Genomic DNA, 26582 nt, shown 5'->3' on the forward strand with positions numbered 1-26582 from the left:
TGTTGTCAATTTATAGCCTGATCACAGGTCTAGAAACCGAGATGTCAGATGAGGCCGACCAGTAAAGAAACACCCAAGTGGTGTCGATCTTGCTAAAGCAGTCAGGAAATGAGGTGCGTTTGCGGTTTGTCTGTCTCTTGCCGGAAACAAGTCTTATTTGATCCCTCCCACCAGAGACTCACAACAGCGAAGGCCGAGTTATATTTACGCAGCTCATCACATCAACATGAATAAATCATCAATGTTTCTTCTTAAATAAGGTAACAACTCTTAGTTGTCTTTATTAGAATCGTAATATGGAAAAACAACTTGTAACTTTACCATTTCAAAGAATATGCCAGTGGAAGTCATGTGACTACCAATCAAATATATGTTTTTTTGAGTGTGGCGTTGTATCATGTTTGCTTGTATGTATTATTGTTATTGTGTTATTGGACAATGAATAGATGTATTTTTGTATAAGGATGTATAACTATAAAATTTAACAGCAAATTACATTATCAAAACCAAACCAAACTTGTGTTACCTAACCTTAACTTAAAATCCTTAATATATATCAAATCCTTTTACTGTTTGTGGCTTAATATGGTAAAGCTTTTGGAAAACACCCATGAATTAGTTTGTTACGGAAAGTACAGATCGTCAACTTGAGAAACGATGAGCTCACTTCTAACATGGGCATGACCACCATGGTTCCAAGAACTGGTGTTAACAATAATCCACTGCTTTACAGTACAATGTCAACGTCAACTTATAGGCCTCAAGTTCTCTTAAAATGGGCTTAATTAAATGTTTGGGATCTTGAAGACCCTAATGATTTGTGTCTAAAAATAATAATAATAATTGCAAATCTGGCTTTTCAAATTCACCTTTTAATATGTACCTTTGACTTAAAGCCCATTTGAAAGATTTTGCTAAATGCCAAAAGGTTATACTTCTCTAAAACGTAGGGTTAGGGTTAACGTGATCAAAAATAGCAAAGTTGCTTCAGTTTGGGGTAAAAAAAATTAAATTAGCTGAGGCCTAAGATGAGTTCAGTATCAGTATTCATATAGCAAAAGTCAACTTTAAAGTGCCCCTATTATCCTTTACATGCATCCAAGGTCAAACAACACTTTAATTTTCTCATCATATACATTGCACATCACCTCTTTTGAAAAAAAATCTCTCTAACCTCTCCTTTCCACGAGCCCACTCTGCTCTGATTGGTCAGATGACCCAGTCTGTTGTGATTGGCCCACTCTGCACTGATTGGTCAGATGACCCAGTCTGTTGTGATTGGCCTACTCTGCTCTGATTGGTCAGACGGCCCAGTCTGTTGTGATTGGTCGACTGCCTCTGTTTTGATTGGTCAAAGGGCCCAGTCCGTTGTGATTGGCCTACTCTGTTTTGATTGGTCAGACAGCCCAGTCTGTTGTGATTGGTCTTCTCTGTTTTGATTTGTCAAAGGGCCCAGTCTGTTGTGATTGGTCTACTGTGTTTTGATTGGTCAGACAGCCCAGTCTGTTGTGATTGGTCTACTCTGCTCTGATTGGTAAGATGGTCCAGTCTGTTGTGATTGGCCTACTCTGTTTGATTGGTCAGACGGCCCAGTCTGTTGTGATTGGTCTACTCTGCTCTGATTGGTAAAATGGCCAAGTCTGTTGTGATTAGCCTCCTCAGCTCTGATTGGTAAGATGGCCAAGTCTGTTGTGATTAGCCTCCTCTGCTCTGATTGGTCAGATGACCCAGTCTGTAGTGATTGATCTACTCTGTTTTATGAGCACTTAACCTCATAATAAAAAAAATTATGATCAGCTGTTCGGCCAAACTTTCGATGTTGTTACAGAAGGCCGAAGCTGATCGGTTGATTTTTGTCACATGACCTGTTGAGAAAAGTTTTCATCTCGCCGCGGCATAGCCTACATTTGAAATAAAGATTTTGCACGCTCAAAAAATGCGATATGTGAACGGACCCTAAAGTGGTATCGGGTGCGGTTGAATCGGGGTAGTTTTACGAGCACAGTATCGGACCGACACCCGAGCACTGGGCTGCGTTCAGCCCGGACAAAACGTTGGACAACGTTTTTTAAACAGAAAAGGTGATGCGTTGAACACACTGTTCTGATGACGAAAGAGTTGCAACTATGGCAGCTGAGAAGGCCATTCTTTGTGTTCTTTGTGAAGAATTTTCTGAGCCTGATGAAGTCGGTATAAATATGTGTTTAATACTGCAAAATATGCCGATGTTACAGTTACTGCACTTGCCGCCCAGAACAAAAGAGAACATCCCAATCGAGTGAAGGGATTTGTGGAAACTGAAATGGAAGGACACATCTTACCTAAATCAGACTAAAACACATCTATTTAGCCTCACATACTGACTTTATTTGTAGTTCATACTGTTTTAATACCCTGTATTTTCTTTCTCATTTTTAGGAAAAGCACTTAATTACCATTGCAATGAACTAGTCATACACTTGCAATGAAGCTAAAAATATAAACAACTACATCATTATGTTGATATCCTATATTTTTACAATAAAACTTACAACAAACATGTCTTCTAATATCCTCAGTTGTTGCGTATACCGAGCTGCATCGAACACATTTGTAAATTACTTTCCTTGAACCCATTTTGCGAGTTCACATTAATACCGCGTGCTTTATATACATGTTGCTGCTGATTGGACTGCAGTTCTGACACACCCACCAAACAAGAGAAAACGTATCTCAAACTTTTTACAGTCTATTATCTCAAACCCCGTTGCACACTGGTGCACGCCGTTTCCAGGAAACATGACGTTCAACCCAGAAACCGTAGCAAAACGTTGCGCACCGTTTTTAACTTGAACGTGCCCCTGGTATCAGTATCGGTGCATCCCTATTTATGTCATTAATATCAGTCTGTCAGAAAAGCAGTTCTAGGCTTATTCTTGGCTAAATAGCTCTTATCAGGTTTTAAAATTAAATATGAACGCAGTTTTGGATTAAATAAAAGTACAGTCAAGTCAAATAAAACACGATATACACTTTAATGTACATTTAATCTAAATTAGCTTTGGTACCGAAATTGGTACCGAGAACCGTGAATTTTCACTGGTATTGGTACCGAATACTGAAAATTTGGTACCGTGACAACACTGGACAAAAGCATCTGCTAAATGACTAAATGTAAATGTAAATGTAGTCAAAGGGCCCAGTCTGTTGTGATTGGCCTCCTCTGCTCTGATTGGTCAAACAGCCCAGTCTGTTGTAATTGGTCTACCGTTTACAGACAGTGTGTGTCTGAAATGAAAAGTCTATTACTATGTCTAAATTTCAGTTCTGGAGGCTTACTTAGCACTCGATACACAGTGATACAAACAATGGCGACAGGTTTTTTTTTTTATCAATTTGAGCATGAGCCATCCTTTGGAAGTACATGAACTGAATTCGCAGCACTAAAAACAGCCTCTTCATGTTGACAACAAACCAAACTCTTCCAGGCTTCCGCTACTGTACAACTACAGTGTTTGAGGGCGGGTCAAAGAAGACGTTGTTCGCGGGCAGTCATTGAAGACCATAGGCTGGAATTATGCAAATGTGTTACATTGCTATGTATATATGTAAAAAGAAGTGAGACTGAAATTGCTGATGACTCATTACAGGCAGTTCAGAATTGATTCTTTCTTTTAGGAGACAATAACTTTATTTGTTGTGTACTTCGATCTTTAAAACCATTCACAAACAGCTATATTACACTGTGTGAAAGGTAATATTTGACAAAGCATAAAAGGGGCACTTTAATACCTTAACAATGTTATTCTTGTAAAAGTTGAAAAAGCTTCAAAAAGCCCCAAACAGAACATGAGGGTTTATTTATCTTATTTTATCACTTTTTTTAATGCTTCTAACATCAGAATAATTAACTTTCTGTCAGAAATAACCATTAGTCTTATTTTAATAACATCCTAATTTGAGTTACATGCACTGTTTTGGAAAGAAAGAACAGTCAATAAACATCTGCATCTGTTGAGAAAAAAACACTCTAGTTCTTTTCGTCCAATCAGGAGATTGCTTTGGTGAGAACACCATGAGTGAAGAGGAGGAGGTGCCCTTGATGAAGAGCGAAAGGGCCGGCAGTCAGAAGTCCAGCTGTGACTCTGCCCTGCAGGTCCATCTGTACTACAGCCCCTGCTTAAATTCAGAGACCACTTTTACTATCCCCACCATACACATCACAGCTGAAAGTGTGTGTATGCTTGCTGCAAAAGCCAGCGGTGAGATGTTTAACATGTTTAAGATGATTAATAATGATGCCTGTTTTTTAAAGGTCAAAAGCTTCTTTTTTTAAGTATATACTCTTTTCACTTTTTTATCTGCTTCCCTTATAACATCTACAAAGCTTTTAAAAAGTTGCAGAGGTGTTGCTGATGAGATAACCTTTATAAGGTTTTTAGATGATTCAGTATGACTAAAGCATAAGTTAAACTTTAAGCAATAATCTGCTCATGTGTAATCTTATGATTACATTTTAAAATAGTTGTGCACCAACAATATTACAATAACCTGAATTGAATATTTATATTTTTAGGAATTCTTCCTGTGTTCCACAACCTGTTTGCTCTGGCATCAGAAGATCTTTCATACTGGTATCCACCAACTCATGTATTTAAGAGTGAGGAGACCATCAAAGTTCACTACAGAGTGAGGTATAGAAACTGCAGCAATAATCATATTTTATTTATTAATAGCTTACTCTTTCTGAATATTTGGCTGTTTCCTTATTTAACTAGCCTATTCACGCCATTCATTTAAATTTAATTTGCAAATGCCTGTTATGAAAAGATAATATTATTTTAATATAATCTGGTATTTCTCCCTGGCCCAGATTTTAATGTAGGCTATACATTTGTCATACAAATACTATTATGTTTTTAAACAATAAATGAAAGAGTAATAATCATTAAAAAAAAACTAAACAAAAATGTCAATATTTATGGTTTGAAAATGATTTATGTCGATGTTCAACACACCCTTATTAGTGGTGTCATTTCCATCACAAACAAAAATGTTTGGTTACCAAGAAGACAATAGTGTCTGTGAAGAGCATATTTTAAGTTACTGGGTTAGGTCTCCCAATTTTTTTTTAATTCTATCATAATTTACTCACCCTCATATCATGTAAGACTTTTGTTCATCTTCAGATTTCTGAGAGATTTCTGTTTCTCCATCGACAATCTACGTAAAAAATGACAAAATTCATCTGTGATGCACTGAAATGCATTGTTGACCATTGCTTGCAGTGTTGTTATGGTACTAAAACTAAAACTAACTAATCAAAATAGCTGAAATAAAGTAAAAATATCAGATGAAAAACGTAAAAAAACTTAATAAAAGTACTGTAATAAAATGACTAAAATAAAACCGACAAATAAGCAATAATATTATAAAAACTTAAACACTAGCAATCAGTGTTATTATTTATATGTTTTCCCTTTTAATTTTAATTTTAGATTAAGTGAGTGAGTGAAAAGTGTGTTTTAAGAGAGAATCTGTTTGTGTGATTGTAAAGCTTTTCTCTGTGTGTTAAAGATTTTTCTTCTCAAACTGGTTCGGTCAAGGGTCCAGAGCATCGTACCGCTTTAGTCTCAGCAAAGGACGAATCTGTGCTGCGCTGGACTACTGCGTCATTGATTATCTTTTTGCTCAGGTATACAGTATAGCACAATTTTTCATTGCCTTCTCAAAAGGCAATTGAATGTTATTTTAAAAACCATTGTGAATGTGAAATGTACATTATGTGCCTCTACCCTGATGATGTATTGATATGATTCAAATAATAATAAAAAAGCTGGCATTAAAATGCTGACTCAACTGTTCAAGATAATTTTCCTTCCCCTCTGACTGTACTGTCTCCCTGTTTCAGTCCCGCAGTGATTTTGTGTCTGGGTGTGGCGGGATTTCTCCTGCTTTGAGTTTGCAGCAGGAATGTTTGGGTATGGCAGTACTAGATCTGTGGCGTATGGCCAAAGAGAGGAACCAGAGCCTTGGTGAGATCTGCAATACAACAAGGTATGTTACAACATGAGAAACTGAGAAAGTCTCTAATAAATTAATGGATAGACCTATGCAGAGATTTTCTGTTCATTCAACATAATTGAAGTGTTTAAGCTGCATTAACCATGGTAAAAAAAAATCTTATTCCAGCTACAAGTCCTGCCTCCCAGAGACTCACAGACAAGATATACAGAGCATGAGCCGCCTAGCGAGGTATCAGATCCGCAAAACCCTGAAGCGCTTCCTAAAGAAGCTGGGCAGATGCTCAGCTGGAGAACGCAACCTGAAGCTCAAGTATCTGATGGAGCTGAGTGTGTTGGAGCCGGCATATGGTTCAGAAAGCTTCACTCTGCATCACTCTGGATGGTTAGAGCAGAGCGAGCAGCAGAGGGTCAGAGCCGTTCAGGTGTCTGGAGAGGGAGGGATTCAGATACAGACCACGGAGAGCCAGGTAGGCTAGAAGAGTAGCCGTGGTGATATTTAGACAGTACATCTGCCGGTGTGATGATGTTTTAATACAAAAGTTCAATAAACAAGAGGTTCATTTTGAGTAACTTACATTTTAGATAAAATATTGCCAGTTACTTTGTCTATTTTTGCTCCACCAAAGAAAATAGGTCCTAACAAATCCACAGTGGAATGGACAAAACACAGTAGGGCGAATCAGTGTTTTTGAACGAAACTGCTGAGTGAATGATTCATTGAGTCACTCATAAACGCAGCCTCTTGATTTGTTCATGAATGAATGAGTGTTTTGTATAAATCGGTTCAGTGAATGATTCAATGACTCCCCCATAAAGCCAGTAGATTAGTTCCTGAATGTACTCATGAATGCAGTCTCTTGTCGCCACCTATACCGGAGTTAGCCGGTTGTAAAAATATAAATAAATACGTAAATATCAAAAGTATTTCATTGGAAAAATTAACTTAATCAAAAAGAAATGAGAATCTTAATTAATTTAACATGCGATCTTGCTTATTTAAAGGGATAGTTCACCCAAAAATGAAAATTCTGTCATCATTTACTCACCCTCAAGTTGTTTCAAACCTGTATGAATTTCTTTTTTCTGCTGAACACAAAAGAAGATATTTTGAAAAATGTCTGTAACCAAACAGTTGATGGACCCCAATGACTTCCATGGTAGGAAAAAAATATATACTATGGAAGTCATTGGGGTCCATCAACTGTTTGGTTACAGACATTTTTCAAAATATCTTCTTTTGTGTTCAGCAGAAAAAAGAAATTCATACAGGTTTGAAACAACTTGAGGGTGAGTAAATGATGACAGAATTTTCATTTTTGGGTGAACTATCCCTTTAAACTAATTTTCACGCTTTCAAAAATGTACATTCCACTAGTCAGTGAAGTACAAGAGACTGTTAACTCTTCATAAATCTATATTTAAAAAACTACATTATTTGTTTAATTTAATTTCATTCATTTTAATTCATTTTAATTTTATACTTTTATTCAACGTGGATGCATTAAATTGATCAAAAGTGGACAAGAGTTACTTACATTTATAATGTTACAAAAGAATAAAAACTTTGGATTAATTAAAGAAAAATGTAACAGTTAGTTTCTACAAAAATATTAAGTAGCACAACCGTTTTCAACATTTATAATAATCAGAAATGTTTCTTGAGCAGCAAATCATCATATTCGAATGATTTCTGAAGGATCATGTGACACTGAAGACTGGAGTAATGATGCTGAAAATTCAGCTTTGCATCACAGGAATAAATTACACTTTACAATATATTAAAATAGAAAACATTTATTTTAAATTGTAATAATATTTCACAATATCACAATTTTTACTGTATTTCTCATCAAATAAATGTAGCCTTGGTGAGCATAAGACACTTCTTTCAAAATCTTACTGGCTCCAAACATTTAAGCGGTTTGTAAAGTACATTAGACTTGCGCTCTGTTATTTACTGAGCTACCTCTGGTATCATTCACAGGAATGGCAGACGTTCTGTGATTTCCCCCAGATCACAGACATTAGTATTAAGCGTCTTTGTCAAGAGCAGATGCCCCTGGAAGGAAGGGTGGTCACCCTCACACGCCAGGACGACCAGTGCATGGTAGTGGCATTGCATTCATTTATTATTTTTTTTATTTTTTTTAAGTATTACAAATTCTGTCAGTGATTCATCTACCATTTTGATTAACCAAGGTTTATGAAAGTATAATAAACTGTAACTTGTGATTGTTACAAAGTTCTTTATGTTGAATTCTACATTACATAGTCATTCATATAACAATATATATATATTTTTTCTCTTTCCACCAATAGGAGGCTGAGTTTCACACCCTAACTGAGGCTCTTTCCTTTGTATCTCTGGTTGATGGATATTTTAGACTGACTACAGATTCGACTCACTATTTTTGCGCAGAGGTGGCCCCGCCAAGCTTACTGGAGGACATACAGAATTACTGCCACGGCCCGATCACGTACTACACAATTTCATATATGCCCATTTGGTAAAATTAGAAAGGAAATAACTAAATAATAAGCAGAATTTTTGTTTTTTGTTTTCTAAAGGTCAGAATTTGCAGTGCACAAGCTTAAGAAAGCTGGAGCCAAAAATGGGATGTTCCTGTTACGTCACAGTCCCAAGGACTTTGACAAGTACTTCCTCACTGTTTGCATACAGGTACCAGATTTGCTGGACTCATACAAACATTATAAAGCTCCAAGCATTGAGTTTTCACTAACAGTAAGTAACTAAATCAGCACATGACTCATAACTCCAAGCTTCACATGAGTTTGTATCAGATTCATGAAGAACTACATTTTATTTATCACTCCTTAGCAGTGTTGGGGTAACATGCATTACGTAATCAGATTACTTTTTTTGATGTAATGAGCAAAGTAATGCAATACTTAATAATTGTACACATTCATATTTGAGTTGCTTTTAAGTAATGCACATTACTTTTTATTTTAATTAATTTGCTGAAACATTTTTTAAACCACTGAATTAAAATTCTCTCTTCTCTATAAAGTAGTCACTTTATACACTCATGTGTGCGCAGGAACAGGCAAAAAGTAAAAAACACAGTAGGTTATACAGTAGGGATTATAATCCATAATGTGAAGATATGTTTTGTATGGCATACATAGTTTTAGGGGTTAGGAAATATTCTAAGTGGGCAGAATATAATAATATTCTAAATGTGTTTTAAAAGAAAACGATGGTGTGTTATCTAAGATATGTTGTTGAATGCATTGCTGCATTAAAGTAAAACCTTGAGAAAGAGCAAGCCTCAATCAGGTGAGAACTGTAATTAATTACCTTTTAAAAGTAACTTTCCCCAACAGTGCTGCTATTATTATAATGTGAATTTTGAAACAACTCCAGCATGACCTTTTTTTAGTTATACAAATGAGCTGCATTGTTAATGACTTAACTCCAGTGATATATTTCTTAACTTCTGGATGTTCCACCAGACTCCTCTGGGAATGGATTACAAGGACTGCCTGATAGAGAAAAATGAGAAGTTCAGCCTGGCTGGGATCCACAACTCATTCTGCAGTCTAAGACAGCTCACAGACTTCTATCAGCACAGTACACTTCTCATGTCAGACATCCCCGTCACCCTGGGCAAGTGCTGCCCACCCAGACCTAAAGGTAGAACATTTCTGTGAAATATTTGCTTTTGTGCTTGTGTTTATCTTTTATAAAAGTTAGAAAGCATGAGTTATTTGGAATTTAAATGGAATTTAATTAGTTTTTTTTTTAGTTTTTTTGTTATAATAAAGTAACTTCACCAGAATTTAAAATAATAAATTAACTTCACCAGAATATTGATATTTTATATATATATATATATATATATATATATATATATATATATATATATATATATATATATATATATATATATATATATGTATACAGTACAGGCCAAAAGTTTGGACACATTACACAATAATTGGTTTTCAATTTATTATACTTTAAATTATCATTTAATTCTGTGATTTTCATTCATCACATGATCCTTTAGAAATCATTCTAATATGATGATTCATTATCAAAGTTGGAAACAGTTCTGCTGCTTAATATATATATATATATATATATATATATATATATATATATATATATATATATATATATATATATATAAAACCTGTGATAATTTTTTTAGGATACTGTAATGAATAAAAAGTAAAAAAAAAAAGTAAAAAAGAAGCAAATGTTTTAAAAATAGAAATCTTTTGTAACAACAATACTGGTCAGTAATTTGGGGTCAGTAATTTTTTTCTTTCTTTTTTTAAAAATAAATCAATACTTTTATTCAGCAAGGATGTGTTAAATTGATAAAAAGTGATAGTAAAGAATATTTTTTTATTTTGAATAAATGCAGTTCTTTTTAACCTTTTATTCATCAAATATATTAGGCAGCAGAACTGTTTCCAACACTCATAATATATCACAATATTACTTTTTTTTTTCTGTATTTTTGATCAAATAAATGCAGGCTTGATGAGCAGAAGAAACCTCTTTCAAAAACATTAAAAATAGTAATGTGTCCAAATGTGTCCATATATATATATACTTTTTTTTTTTTTTTTTTTTTAAAGGGTTTTTAATTTATTTTGTATGTGCTATTTCTTGTCTTCTCTGCAGAACTTACCAACATGATCATTGTTCGTAACAGCAGTATGGCTGAGATGCCCAGTTCCCCCATGTTACAGAGACAAAACCCGAGCCACATGCAGTTCCACATGATTAAACACGAGGACCTCATCTGGGTACATTTATACAAATTTATAAAGGGTTTAAATATATTTTCATGAATGTTTTTTAAACCAAACTTTTCCAGGCCTCACTGTGTTGAAAGGTTATATTTGAAAAAGCATAATAGGGGCAGTTTAAATTTATCTTTGTTATTTATTATTTTCAAAATTGACTGAAAGTGTTTTATTTTAGGGAGGTCAAAAGATGAATTTTAACAACAAAATGTCTAACCTCAAAACAACTCAAGTCAAGCTCCTTCCTTTTCTTTTAACAGAGTGAAAGCTTAGGCCAAGGTTCCTTCACGCATATCTTTAGAGGCAGTAAGACAGACCAGCGGGACGGAGTGACACACTCCACGGAGGTGCTTCTGAAGGTCCTGGATGCAAATCATAAAAACTGCTGGGAGGTGTGTTATCATTCCTGGAACATATGCTGAACATGGTTGTTTGCAGTTAAAAGACAATTTCCTATTAAACTCTTACTCGAATATGCTCTTTGCCCTAGAGAATATTGCATTTTCCATTAATTGACAATCAATGACGATGTTTTGTGTGTGTACCATAGTTTCAGATTTTCAAATGAACTTTGAAAGGTTGGCCATATGCAATCCAAAATGTTAAAAAGTGACATGTAATAAAGAGCTTGTGTAAATACAGGGTTCCTACGCAGTTTGGAAAAGTATGGAATTTTGATTTGGGTAATTTCCAGGTCTGGAGAAGTATGGAAAAAAGAAAGAGTATGATAAAAAAAAAGTTGTGTTTCCAGATTATTACCCCTATTCAGTTTTCTAAAATATAAAATTAAGAATTTCTTAAAATAAGTGTATCATACAAGTAGGGTGTTTTCATGGCAAAAGTTTAGTGATCATTTTATGATTGTCAAACACAACATTTTTATTACGCAAAATTTGTCTTTCATGATTGTGTGAAAGGTTTGAACTTTTCTCAGACTGCACTTTGCTGTTTGGTAATTGTGCAAAATCAAACCACATTTGCAGTATCAAACTGATGAATATATGCAGGTTATAAAGTGTTTTAGGTTTCTTCTCATCATTTATAAATGCATGTTGTTACTTTGAGAAAACCAATGAAACCCTGAGAAAATAATATTTACAGATGACTACTATATACCAAATATAATGCTAATGCTGTAAGAACCATTTATGTTAATTATGGTCTGAAAATGTGAACATTTTTAGATGGAAAATGTGTAAGAACCCTAATTACAGCAATTTTGTATTTTCAGCCATTTAATTATGCCTTTTTTTCTGTTTTAAAGTCTTTTTTTGAGGCGGCCAGTTTGATGAGTCAAATTTCCCACAAGCACCTTCTCCTGGTATATGGTATCAGCGTGCACAAATCCAAAAGTAAGTCACGTAAAAGCACTCTTAGGAGTCACTCTTTTATCAAAGTCTAAACACAAGAGGACAAACCCTATAAAAGCAATTAAAAGTCTGTGTAATGACCTCAGCTCTTTAACTCTTCTTGAACTCTTGAGTGGGTCTGGAGTGTCGTTGGTGATGCTGGTTGCCTGTCAAAGTACCTGTGAATGCAACCATGTGACTAAAGTGTGTCCTCCCTGTCCCCCGCAGACATCATGGTGCAGGAGTTTGTGAAGCACGGGGCACTGGACCTGTACCTGAAGAGGAGCACGTCTGTCTCAGTCAGCTGGAAACTAGACGTGGCCAAACAACTGGCCTGTGCTCTCAACTTCCTGGTGAGACATATCCATCCATGCATGATACACTGACTAATGACAAAATACAGAACTACAGTTTATTCAGGACCATATCAGTTATCAGTTTTAATTTATTGGTATTGGTTGATTTATCAGTAAACTATGATTTTTTGGTTAAATAATCTCTACGGAGATTTTGAATATTGGCCATTTATCAGCAATAACATAAAAATAATGTATTTTTGGTTTCAGCTAGACATTTAATATTGGTACATATGAGAACAAGCCCCAATAATCTAAGATAACAATATACTCTACCATTCAAAAATTTGGGCTCAATAAGATTTTTTCATGTTTTTGAAAGAAGTATCTTATGCTTACTTACCAAAGCTGTATTTATCTGATCAAAAATATAGTAAAACATTTATGTTGTGAATTCAGTATTCAAGGGGATGCATCCCAGTCCTGATTTTGGCAGTGGTTAAAAAACATTTTTCTTTTGTCTGTCATATGCAGGAGGAGAAGAATATTGCACATGGGAATGTTTGTGCAAGGAATCTGCTGTTGGCCAGAGAGGGTGACTCTTCCTCCAATAACTCACCCTTCATTAAACTGAGTGACCCTGGCATCAGCATGGCAATGCTGGGAAAAGAGGGTAATTTATATTGAACAACTAGATGAATATCAAACCAATGAAGATGAACAAAATCAATTTAATTTACTCTTCTAGACTTCTAGAATAATTTGTATTTTAAATGAATACTAGAGAGAATAATAATAGATTCTTTATTTAGCTCTCATTAGGAATTAATTACACCATGCTTGGCTCGAAAATTCCCTTTTGGTGAGAACATGCAATAAATAATGTGCATAATGTATGTTATAATGCAATATATCTTTTCATAAATAAGTGTAACCAAAGTTAAAATTATAATGTATTATGATCGTGGTTACAATTACTTATAAAAAGAAATAATGCATTATAACGTATATATGAATACCTTTATAATGCATTATACATAAAGGCTTTAAGTAAATTGTTACCTGTTAGTTTTTTATTTATGGAGCTGTGTTGTGCCAACTTTTTACTTTTTGTATTTTTCTCAATCATCGAGATTTTTGCCCACTGGATTTGTGTGTTTTTTTGTCTAATTCTTGCTGAATATTATATTACACCCTAACATGATTGTATATAAAAGAATAAAATGCAAATTTCTGTGAATCCAGTGGTGTTGGACAGAATCCCATGGGTGGCCCCGGAGGTTCTGGATACACTTGAGATCGAACTGGAGTGTGACAAGTGGAGCTTTGGAACAACGCTGTGGGAGATTTTCAATGGTGGAGAAGCTCCATTGCAGGGCCTGGACCTCATACAAGTACATACACCTCACAATTAATACAGAATCATAAATTAAATACAACATCATAAATTAAATGCAAATTTTCTATATGATGTTACACATTCTGGATAAAGATCACCACAACCTTTAAAAATTTGAGAGCTACGCAATGTGACTCCACCATTGTACTGTGGCTGAACAGCTGCTGTCCTTCTTTGTATCCAGAAGCAGCAGTTTTATGAGCACTTCTCAAACCTGCCCGCGCTGGAGTGGACTGAGCTGGCCGACCTGATCGCTCAGTGTATGCAGTACCAGCCTGAGCTCAGACCGTCCTGCCGGAGCATCATCCGACAACTAAACAGCCTCATCACTTCAGGTAACACACAGATGTACACCATCTCCCTTCTCACAATGACACTGATGTTTGTGATCTGGAAGATCGCTTTCTTTTTCACATATGAAACTGTTATTATCCCATTTATAAAATGAATGTAAGCAATCAATCTCTAATATAATAAATGTAAATGTAATTAACGAAAGTATTGAATATGTATATATTTAATATATTGAATAAATAATAATTAAAAAGTAATATTATCATTTTAACATTAAATACATGCTTTACATTTATTATTATTTTCCACTTATTTATTAATTAAATAATATATAGGCCTATATCTGTTATATAATAAATATGAAATGTCTAACTAATACAAAAGGAATTGAATAAAATGTTAATATTAAAAATAATATTTAATACATAATGATTTTATTAGTAAGTGTTATTTATTCATGTTTGACATTTAAGGGGTATATTAAAATATGAAATATGCAATCAATTTACTTTATTAAATACATCCATGATCATTATTGTGTTATGTTGATATTACTTTAATAATAATTATTTCCATGAATTTTAATTGAAAGATTTCATTGTTACTCTGAAGTTTAGCTTTTTATTGGGGGCCAAAACTGTTTATAAAAAATTACTCCTACATCTGGGTTAGATTTGTCCTAAAACCTGTGGGAACATTATGATCAGCCATCATGACAGTTCTGATCGTCATTCTGTAGATTATGAGATCCTTCATGCGACTGGCACACTCCCCAAGAGCGATGGCTTCTGGAGAAGACCGAACATCTTCAAAAAGCAACAACAGGATGTTTTTGAGGAGAGATACCTGCGATTCATCTCTATTCTGGGGAAGGTACAATGTGGAGAAAAATTCCACCCATAGAGGGCGCTGTTGTTCATGTAATAACACAGCTCTGCAGCCGGTTGCAACAAAGCCTAGCAGTTAAGAATACCCTTAGTGATAATAAACTAAGTGTTTTTAATGTACGTAATGATCTGACAATCAAACAAGTTAGTCATTTAGAAAAGACTGTCATAACTTTTTAAAAGCAGTTACATAAAAAGGTAGATTGGTCTAATTTGAATCCAAAAAGTAAGACCCATTGATTACCCCTTGGTTAGATTAGTTCTTAAAACTCAGTCTTAACATAGTGGCTATGTTTATGAACCTGGCTGATATACTTTGCTATTTCATACATTACAGCTCGCATGTAACTAAACGTGATGATTATAACTATTGGTTTTCTGAGCAAAAGAAAAAGAAGACTGATGGGTTTTAACTGTGTGCATGTGTGTGTTTATAGGGTAACTTTGGCAGCGTCGAACTTTGTCGATATGATCCGTTGGGTGATAACACTGGAGATCTGGTTGCTGTCAAGGAACTTCAGGCTAACAAACAAGCCAACATGGCAGACTTTCAGAGAGAGATCCAGACCACCAGCTCTCTGCACTGTGACTATATTGTCAAATACATGGGCATCTGCTACAGTGCAGGTCAGACTACATTTAATAATTACCAACCAATTACCAATCTGTACAGCCTGCCCATTCCAACATACCTTATTTTTTAACTCGTCACAGGTCGACTTAGCACAAAACTGGTGATGGAATATCTTCCGTACGGCAGTCTGATTGGATACATGGAGAAACACAGACAGAATGTGTGCACCCGCAAACTGTTGCTCTTTGCCTCACAAATCTGTAAGGTACAAACAGACTTTTTAAAATCAGATAACAGGTCAGATTAGCTCTTTTGAATTGGTTTGTGGAACTTTACACATCTAACCAGAAATGTAACTCTTTTGTAGGGAATGGAGTACTTGCAAAGCATGCGCTATGTTCACCGTGATCTAGCTGCTCGCAATGTCCTAGTCGCCAGCGACACACTGGTGAAAATCGCTGACTTTGGGCTTACGAAGATCATCCCAGTGGATAAAGAGTACTACCGTGTCACGCAGCCAGGAGAAAGCCCTATTTTCTGGTGACTATTACATCAAGCTCTTGGGAGTTCAGACAGACAACATGATAACTGATTAGGGTAACACTACAATACAGGTGCACTAATATGCATTGATTCTAATGCATATTAGACTAATGTTTTGATAATCTTGAGTGAATGTATGACTCGTATGATTCTTGTATGCTGATTTTTGTGTGCAGCCCAACTTAACCATCCTTCAAACACATTCTCTGACAATACATTCACTGTGCAACTGTCCCACAAATCTCAAACGTTAATGTGAATGTCAAAACCCATAACCATAGTGCCACATTACTTAATAATAAGTTAATAGTCATGTGTCTCAGCAAGTAATCATAAGATGATATTTTTGCAAATCATCAGTTAATGCTGTATTAAAACAGTCGGCAGGAAGTTGAAAAACATGGCTTTGACGCATTGTGGTAATTAGAGGGAAAGTTCACTTAAAAAAGAAAATTCTGTCATTTTTTCACCCTCAAGTTGTTTCAAACCTGTATGAATGTCTTCTGCTGAACACAAAAGAAGATATTTTGAAGAATGTCGGTAACCAGACAGTTGATGGACCATGGATGATTTCCATAGTAGGAAAAAAAATACTATGGAAGTCATCAACTGTCTGGTTACCGACATTCTTCAAAATATCTTCTTTTGTGTTCAGCAGAAGAAAGAAATCCATACAGGTTTGAAACAACTTGAGGGTATGTAAATGATAACAGATTTACGGGGGGGGGGGGGGGGGGGGGTGAATTACTCCTTTAACACATAAAATTATACTATAAGTTCATACTAGATATTTATAGGGAATTAATCCATGATGACACATTTAATTAATAACAATTCATATATGACTTAATCTATTAATCGGATAGACTCTTTAACAGGTGCTGATGTGGCAATCATGTCTTAGTTCTTCATGAGTTACAGGCTTCTGTACATTAACTCATTATCTGGGCATTAGTTAAAAGAGCCGTATGTAAGATTGTGGCCAAAACTGGTACTGCAATCACTTTCAAATTACTGTAGAGCGGTGTATCCGATTTTTACAAACAAGTACACATAAAGGCCAATTCACACTGTGCCCGACAGATAGCAACCGGGTCATTCCGTGTCAACTCAACCAGAGGTCCCTGGCAATTTTTATTTATTTTTATTTTTTAAAAATTCTGCTGAAAGAAATACATAAAGAAGAAAGCCAAAATGTTAAATGTCATGGATGTATATTTACTGAATAATCCACTATTTTGTAGAGGGGGGTCAAAATGACTATTTTCACCTGAGATTTGGAGCCAATTACAGGGGTATACAAATTACTTTAGAAAGATGGCAGCATCATTTCATTTTTGTACAGAGATTGATTGGTCTATTAGTTAAATCTGTTTACTTTAGCAAACTTTGTTATTCGTTGCGTTTCATTCCTTTTTTGTTTTTTCCATGTCCTGTTCCCTGTTCAGGTATGCACCTGAATCCATTTCAGAACTGAAATTCTCCCACAAGTCAGACGTATGGAGTTTCGGCATTGTTCTACATGAGCTCTTATCTTACTGTGACATCAGTCGAAACCCCAAACGGGTGAGTAAATGAAACTCCATGTAATGGTATTACTGTATGAGGAGTGGATGAATGATTGTCACCGTGAACTTCAATGGTCACTTTTTAATAATAATAAATAAATAAAAATTCTCTCATCATTGTCTCACTGGATGTTGCCCCAAATCTTTTAATGTATTAACTTTATAAACCTGCTTTATTGTAAATCATTTCATGCAGTTGTGTATCCAGAAGATTGGAAGTTATGTCCAGAGTTCTTCCATGGCCATCCATGTTCTTAATCTTCTCAAGAATAACTGGAGGTTACCGGCGCCACCTCAGTGTCCACCAAAGGTACAAATAAAAACAGATTTGAATGCATTTATATCGGTCACGTTGAGCAATCGAATTTTGATACATTGTACATAGACAGCAAGTCCATGCAACAAACATATAGCCTACAACCCCATTTCCGTAAAAGTTGGAACATTTTGTAAATCAAGAATCTTTGATTTGTTAATTCTCTTGAACCTTTATTTAACTGACAAAAGTACACAGAAAAGATTTCCAATGTTTCCACTGACCAAATTAATTGAATTTTGATGGCACTGCATGAGAAACCATCATGCTATGGTGTTAAATACAGCCACATGGGCTCGGGAGTTCTTTGGAAAACCGTTTTCACTTAACAGTCTGCCGCTGCATCAAGAAATGCCACTTGAGTCTCTGTTACGCAAGGAGAAGGCTATACATCTGTTCAATGCAGAGATCCTGCCGAGTTCTCTGGGCACGAGCTCATCTCAGATGATCCAAAAGACAGTGGAAATGTGGACTGTGCTCAGATGAGTCCATGTTTCAGCTTGTTTTTTGGAAAAACTGACTTCGAGTTCTTAGTCCCTATAAGACCAAAAGGACCATCCAGATTTTTCTCAGCAACAGGTGCAAAAGCAAACATCTGTCATGGTATAGGGGTGTGCATCAGTGCAAACGGCATGGTTGACTTGCATATGTGTGAAGGTACCATTGACGTGGAGGCATATATTGGGATTGTACAGAGACATATACTGCCATCCAGATTTTTCCTAGGAAGTAAGACATCCAATATGGATGTCAACCACAGAATTTTGAGCTGATTTGTATCAGGCGAGATTAGGCAAAAATTCAACTTGCAAAAATGCAATAATTAGTATCCTCAATTCCCCCAAAATTAAAAAGTGTAATTAAAAGAAAAGGTGATGTGACATAGTTGTAAACATACCCTTGTCCCAACTTTTTTGTAGTGTGTTGCAGACATCAAAACATATACAAGGAGTATATATGTGGTGAAACTAACCAGGGAGGAATCAGTATCTAAGGAAACAGGAACTAAACTGCAAGGAAAGTGATGTATATTTTTTTAAAAAATTTTTTTTTTTAGGTGCACAATATTATGATGCAGTGTTGGGAGTTCAACAGCGAGGACAGACCGAGCTTCTCCACTCTACAGGACCTGATTGAGAATATCCTGTTAGATGAGAGAGAGGGATGTAAGGGGTAAAGTCAGAGTTACCCTAAACAGACCACTGTATTTTCAACATGTATGTATATTTAAAATATAATTGAGTAATTTTAGGACATTCTTACAGTAGTATTTTACTGTTTAGTACGTTGAACTTCAGACCATAGAACAGTTTGTATATTAACAGTTTCCAGTACACTTACAGAGCTGGCACTATACCCCTTCAATCATATTCCGTCATAAAATGCTTTGGATTTCCTCTGTAATCACAAAGAAATAGTCATAGTTAAGGCATCAGTTTTTATTGTTGTGGTTTTATTTTGCAGTGATGGTATGAAGTTCTACTTAAGTGCAGTAAAAGGCAAACCAGTTTTTCCTGTATCTTTTAATGGCACTCCCATAAAAAGACTATTCAAAATTGAAATAACCTGTCAGCCCACATCATATATGGTATTCACTCTTTAAAGACAGAACAGGTTTTCCCCACTTCAGGAAGCCACACCCTAGCATCACAGAGAGTGAACTCAGAGCATGCAGCATGGACAACACTTCATACATGCAGTCAGAATGTGTCTGAGAGTCACGCTACTTGCATCACCTGAAATGAGTTATATATTTCCCATAATTATGTGCATTATAACAGAGTTAATATGTTACAAACGTACTCAAGAGACAATTACAGTAATAAAGAGTTATGATTTGTTCAGGTTACACTTTCTTGGTTAGTTTGTTGTCATGGATGTTAATTTGATTTGTCATTCTGTTCAGATGTGTTTGATTAATTACCTTGTTTGACTGTTGTATTTAAGTTCCTGTGTTCCTGTGTTCCTGTGTTACGATTATGTTTTGTTTGCCTGCCTGGCTTTGATTATATTCACTTTAGATTATTAAAGACTTTTGAACTTGTTTCCCTTATCTTCATGCGTTTGTATAGAGCCAAATTGTGACGTATGCAAAACCTGCTATACTGTGCAACTAAGTGCAAATAGCCTACTTTGCGAGTCTTGCACTAAATAGCATCCCTTGCAAAAAATAAGTATACTTAAAGTTCATTGCCTTCAGAGCAGGCAACAAAGCAGTACTAAAAACAGCAAGGGCCAAACTGCCCCAGGCCATTAAAGAGGCAAAGCAGTGACACACGTCGTATGTGGCAGGGCATGCAAGCCATCACCAACTATAGGCCAACACCACCTGCATGTGACAGTGATACCTCCCTCCCAGATGTGCTGAACGACTACATGTTTTGAGGCACAGAATGACACCATGGCGAGGAAGATCAACCCCTCCTCCCGAATCTGACGACCAAGTAATGTAGCCTACTGTGTACCACAGAAGGCTGCAGGATCAGACAACATTTCTGGCAAAGTGCTCAAGAGCATATGCAGAACAGCTGGCAGATGTTTTCACTGACATCTTTAATATCAGTTGTTACGTCCAAAGGGATGTAGGGGTTTATTTTTTGTTAGTTTGTACACTCTAAAAAATTATTATGTGGCTTAGTAAATATTACAGAAATATTTAACTTTATTAACTTAATAAAATCTCTGAATATCGTTTACTTGATTGTTTGAGATAAACATCCCAAAGTAATTGAGTAAAAATCCAACAGTTAATTTTATCTAAAATGTACAGATATATTTAAGTTTTTTTTCAATAAAACGATTTAGTATTTGACTAACCCAGGGGTTTTCAAACTGGGGGCCGCCAGGGGGCGCCAGGGGGGCCGCAGCAAGTTGAAAAAAAAAGCGAAAAAAAAAGTTAATATGTTAATATGAGTATTGTTATGAAATAACATTATAATAATTTGTTGCATAGCCTATCTGAACATTATACTTTCAATGCTAATCTTTTAGAGATGAACTGATTGATCGGCTGGTGACCAGAATTGGCCGATTTTCGGGCGATTTTCAGTCTGACATGTGCCGATTCAAATGCACTCGGGCGCCGCATGATTAACATCGTGTGAACATCAGCATCACACGTGCACACAGAACGCACATCTAGGAAACCTTGTGAATTACGGCCGTTTCAGACCGCGAGCGGCGCGTGAGCAGCGCGAATTTTTTTTCGGCGTGCATGTTCATTGAGTGCGTTCACACCGTGAGCAGGAGCAGCGCGTGAGCGTCAAGCAGGAGCGTCGCGTGCTGTGAGCAGTAGTGAAGCGAAGGGTTTCTCCGCCGTCTATTTTTGCTGCGCTGCTCACGCTCAATTAAAGCGAAAGCACACTTTTGATGGACAAAATAAATATGATTTCACACAAAAAGTACGAAAAATGACTCAAAGACTCAAAAATATTTATAGAAAATGTACACATTTAAACTTGTTTTTATTAATCAGTTTGGGTAAAAGTTTGGTGTTTTATAAAAAATATATTTATAGAAAATAAATATTTGTGTGTGCTGTAAAGTGGTTAGAAAAAATGAAATCAGAATCGGCTAAAATCTGTATCTGCAGGTCAAACTCAATGAAAAATCGGAATCGGTCTTGAAAATTGTAATCGGTTCATCTCTATAATCTTTCTGATTGGCTGGTATCAAACACCATCACATAATCTGATGTTCACCTAGTTGCTTTATTTATTTATTTCTACATTTGCTGCAGTATTGTCGATGGGTTCAATAACACATCCTGCAAAAGGGGGGCCTTGGCCAGAACCTAGTAGTATTTGGGGGGCCTTGTCATGGAAAAGTTTGGGAACCCCTGGACTAACCAATTATTTCTTTATAATACACTTAATATATTTGTGAAATTTCTATCAAAATATTTGAGAATGTTGAATTAAACTGATCTGTTTCAAGACACAAAAATATTGCTTAATTCAAATCAATATTATTAATATATTTAACACACTTAAGAAATTGAGTAAGTTTACTCAATTAAAACAATGCCACCTTCTGACGTGACGACAAGACAACTCGACGGTTGGTTGAGTGAGTGCGGGCTGTTTGAACTCTCCAGTCTCCAGTCTCCAGAACAACAGTTCTCTTCTCGTCGTCACAAATTTGGTGCATTTCCTCTGTGAAACTCAGGTTTGTGTATATTTTATTTTATCTATAAAATCATTACTGTGCTTTAAATCCTTTTATTTAATGCAAAACAACATACAGAGGCGTAATTCGACACCTAAACGAGAGTCTTTTCGCGTGATTGAAACGCTTTGCATAAACACAGGACTTTATTCCTAATGATAATGAATATAATTAATTTGGATGATAAAATGTCCTCAGAACTGTCACTGTTTGTTTATTGGCAGGTTATGGAGTCAGTCGCTCCCAGTATCTTTCGGCTATATGAGTGAAATGCAGGACGGCGGTATGAAGTTCGAAGTTCACCCACAGAGCGCAAGTCTGTCTCCGGCATGAGAACCAGCGCTGATCCGGTGGATATTAGATAACAGACCGGTTGATTACACTTGAATTAGGCTACCTGAATGTTTAAATGTTTCATTTTTACTTCTGAAATGTTTGTTAAATGAGTTTAAATGTAGGCAATATTGTATACATTTTAAAAACTGTGTAAAATGTGCTGTATTGCTGTAGGCCTACTCATCGACAATAAAGGCCAATGTCATGAAACTGGTGGTTGTATGGAATAGGCTACTATTTTACAAAGGTTTAGAGGAAATAAAAAAAAGTTATTATTACTCATAAATAAAAACAGTATTTTGTAAATATTCAGTAAATATTGTTTTTAAAACGTTTAAATGTTAAATTAGGGTGATATCAGCTAAATTGGGCCACTTTTTGGTAAATCGTTTGGGACAATAATACAATACCATATATGTCTTTTCCATGTGTTTTTATGATTAATAATGACTGTTTTTGATAATTTTGTGCTAAAATTATGTAATAAAATATAATTATTTATGCCCTACAGTTCTTGAAACATTAGCTGTGCCAACTTTTTTTGCATGAGCAGTTTCAGGTAAAATGGGCAGCAGTTTCAGGTAAAATGGGCCAGTCAAACTACAAAGGGAAATATTTATTTACAATCAAATTTAATTTTAAAACACAATTGCTTATACAGCCACATAACATTTAAACTGTATTAAACAAACATATTAATATTGTGCTATTAAAAAAAACACATTTTGGGTGCAAAGTCAAACCCATATTCAAATTGCAATTGCAATTAAACAAAGTCATTTTGGAACAGCATAGATCAGTGAACTGATGTGTGTGTGTGTGTGTGTGTGTGTGTGTGTGTGTGTGTGTTTTTGTTTATATTACATTGTGGGAACCAAATGTCCCCACAAGGATAGTAAAACATGAGATCACCTCCATTGTGGGGACCAGCCAGCGGTCCCCACGAGGGAAATGGGTTAATAAACATTCTAAATTATATTTTTTTGAAAATGTAAAAATGCAGAAAGTGTTCTGTGATGGGTAGGTTTAGGGGTCGGGTTAGTGTAAGGGGACAGAATATACAGTTTGTACAGTATAAAAACCATTACGTCTATGGAGAGTCCCCACAAAGATGTGTGCGCCTGTTTGTGTGTGTGTGTGTGAACACATTTAGAACAAAATGTACAAATAAAAAAAAAACTCATTCAAAATTGATAATTAGTGTGTGTGTGTGAATGTGACATGCACTACATTTATACATTTTTATAAATAATATACCGGTAGGCTATTATCAATTTAAATATATAAAAAAATGTGTGTAATAAAACATTTACACACACACACACACACACACACACACACACACACACACACACACACACACACACACACACACACACACACACACACACACACACACACACACACACACACACACACACACACACACACACACACACACACACACACACACACACACACACAGTGACAGAGATAATGGCCCATTTTAGCTGAAACCATGTAGCCCATTTTACCTTAGTGGGTTAAGGTAAATTGGGCTACCAAGAAAATCATCTCCTTATCAAAAAATATGTTCAGATACCAAACTAACAACATTATTTCTGATTGATGCCATCAAGACAGATATTATGCATTTTTTTTATGTGCATGTTTTTTTTATTTATAGATTTATCATCCTTATAATAGTTTAGTCACATTTGGTATGCCAGACTACTTACCATGCAGCTTTCTGGTGCAGTCTTGATTAGAATGATTGCCCCACCCACCATAGCAACCATAAACCAATCAAATCACCTGTTACTTGTTAAGCACAGTTATGACAACAGTTTGAAATCCTTTGCAGTCATTGGCTCTAAATTCCAGAGGGGCTGGGACTCACAAACCTTAAATTGCCCATTTTACCTGATGGCCCATTTTACCTGATATCACCCTATTTCTACTCAATTTTATTTGTTAATGTACTACATGCAGTTACTCAGATTAAATTTTTTTTGCTTGCATTTACTCAATTCATACAGTATATTTCACTGATTTCACAGCTTTAAAAAAAATTGAGTGTAAAAATGTTTCACCAAAAAAATTTAGTAAATAATAGTTAAACTTTTTACAGTGTATATGATGTGGGGCTTGTTTCTGTGCTTTGTGTTTGTTTCTGTGTTGCTCTTGCTCCTCCTAATGTCCACTTGTCATGATCATGATGAGTGCCACCTGTTTCCTGACTTGTGTAAGACAAAAAGAAGTGAAGTTGCGAGAAAGCTTCTTTCCCTCCTGTCCTTCCTTAACATTTGTTCCTTCTCCCCCCACTTCTTTCTCTTTACATATTCTTCTCTTCACTTAGAACATTGTAATTTTATATAATCTTAGATGTCAATATAAGTGAACTAACAGAAATGTTTGGTATCATTTAAAATGTCTCAGTGCGACTGGTACAATGGTCTCATCTCCACAGAAGTAAACAAAATGGTAATAAGGGTTTAGATATACTTTGCTTATTGGGTGTGGACTTTTTCCCAGGGTCCTTCCTCCAAACTACCTCCAGTTCCTCGACAAGGTGTGAACTCCCTGTGTGGACATTAGGATATTAGTCAATCGCCTCTGTTAATGACCAAGACTGATGAGCTTATTTTCAAGAGATCGTATACCCGGCCGGTGCGAGACTCAAAACTTTATAGGAATCCAGATGAACGAATGTCATTTCAATAAAGAGTTAAATAGAATAATCAAACATTCACCTAAATTTAATGATTAACAAACATTAAACCTTTTTCATTTTTGGAGTCAGATGAAACAAAGAGGTAATTAAATTACTTTGCCACACTGAAAAGACAGTAATGTGCAGAAACCTTCACCTGCTTATCGGAAACTGTCGTTGGACCGGCTGGGTGGAGTACAAACGAATCCAGAAAATTCCAAACCAAACAGTCTTTCCTCAGAGAAACTGTCATCTTCCAATTCCCTGACTTATTATTTTCATTGTGTAGCCTGTTGGGTAACTTGTGGTGAAGTGAACACAAAAGAAAGTGTTTAGTTTACCCTGTGTTTAGTTACCATAGTTCGGTGTGTTAAAGGTATCCCTTTGTTGTTGTATCTGCGTAGGGCTGGCCTGACCTATCCTCTATATATTTCACATAGGCAAACATATTTTCTATTCTATTTTATAGTTGAATTATGGTATAAAGTAGATTTGTTGAGTGAAGTTGTCTAATGTAAAATGTCAAGTAACGGTTACCAGCACGAGCGGGAAGCGCGAGGAGAAGATCTCCTCAAGGAGATTGAGGAGATCCTCGAAGTATTCCTTTCACCGTCCGATGACATCCCCAGTCGAGGTCAACAGCTGCCCACCTCCACTGAAAACATCGTTGGTAGGGCACTGCTTCCCTCTCCTGAGGCGCCGAACGGTTTGCCAGAATCTCTTCGAGGCCAACCGGTAGTCCTTCTCCATGGCCTCACCGAACTCCTCCCAAGCCCGATTTTTTGCCTCCACAACCACCCGGGCTGCAGTCCGCTTGGCCTGCCGGTACCCGTCAGCTGCCTCAGGAGTCCCACAAGCCAGCCAGGCCCGATAGGACTCCTTCTTCAGCTTTACGGCATCCCTTACTTCCGGTGTCCACCACCGGGTTCGGGGATTGCCGCCTCGACAGGCACCGGAGACCTTTACGGCCACAGCTCCGAGTGGCCGCATCGACAATGGAGGTGGAGAACATGGTCCACTCGGACTCAATATCTCCAGACTCCCTCGGGATCCGGTCGAAGCTCTGCCGGAGGTGGAAGTTGAAGATCTTTCTGACAGGGGATTCGGCCAAACGTTCCCAACAGACCCTCACAGTACGTTTGGGTCTGCCAAGTCTGTCCAGCTTCCTCACCCACCATCGGATCCAACTCACCACCAGGTGGTGATCAGTTGACAGCTCCGCCCCTCTCTTCACCCGAGTGTCCAAGACATACGGTGGCTGAGCTGGGGGGCTATAAGCAAACCCACACAGAGCTCACCGCCTCTCACCATGGGCAACTCCAGAGTGGTAAAGAGTCCATCCTCTCTCAAGGAGTGTGGTTCCAGAGCCCA

General features: G+C 36.3%; 1 protein-coding gene across 3 annotated transcripts; it reads left to right on the top strand.

Annotated features, from left to right (window-relative positions):
• Window positions 1-13: 13 nt before the first annotated feature.
• jak3 (Janus kinase 3 (a protein tyrosine kinase, leukocyte)) lies at window positions 14-20060 on the top strand. 3 transcript variants are annotated; one of them, XM_082187292.1, is made up of 25 exons: window positions 14-260; window positions 4032-4241; window positions 4556-4673; window positions 5557-5674; window positions 5891-6036; window positions 6172-6472; window positions 7990-8112; window positions 8325-8482; window positions 8574-8748; window positions 9483-9663; window positions 10666-10790; window positions 11051-11182; window positions 12055-12142; window positions 12368-12492; window positions 12970-13108; window positions 13681-13829; window positions 14019-14169; window positions 14868-15001; window positions 15453-15642; window positions 15730-15854; window positions 15957-16129; window positions 17581-17698; window positions 17897-18010; window positions 19074-19233; window positions 19481-20060. In XM_082187292.1, exons 2-24 carry the CDS (start codon window positions 4055-4057, stop codon window positions 19191-19193), a joined length of 3390 nt encoding a protein of 1129 aa, XP_082043418.1. In that variant the 5' UTR covers window positions 14-260; window positions 4032-4054; the 3' UTR covers window positions 19194-19233; window positions 19481-20060. The 3 variants fall into 3 exon arrangements, with proteins under 3 accessions (XP_082043418.1, XP_082043417.1, XP_082043419.1); XM_082187291.1 differs by having other exon boundaries at window positions 19074-20060; XM_082187293.1 differs by having other exon boundaries at window positions 15-260; window positions 8574-8685; window positions 19074-20060.
• Window positions 20061-26582: the final 6522 nt, after the last annotated feature.

This window comes from Leuciscus leuciscus (assembly GCF_965113295.1).
Source record: "Leuciscus leuciscus genome assembly, chromosome: 13".
Classification (NCBI taxonomy): Eukaryota; Metazoa; Chordata; class Actinopteri; order Cypriniformes; family Leuciscidae; genus Leuciscus; species Leuciscus leuciscus.

What these genes read in the sequence shown, in the direction of transcription:
- jak3 (XM_082187291.1), top strand. Translation starts at nt 4,055, where the DNA reads ATGAGTGAAGAGGAGGAGGTGCCCTTGATGAAGAGCGAAAGGGCCGGC. An exon ending in GCATTGAGTTTTCACTAACA is followed by an intron (nt 8,749 to 9,482) that starts GTAAGTAACTAA and finishes ATGTTCCACCAG; the next exon opens with ACTCCTCTGGGAATGGATTA. An exon ending in ATCATAAAAACTGCTGGGAG is followed by an intron (nt 11,183 to 12,054) that starts GTGTGTTATCAT and finishes TCTGTTTTAAAG; the next exon opens with TCTTTTTTTGAGGCGGCCAG.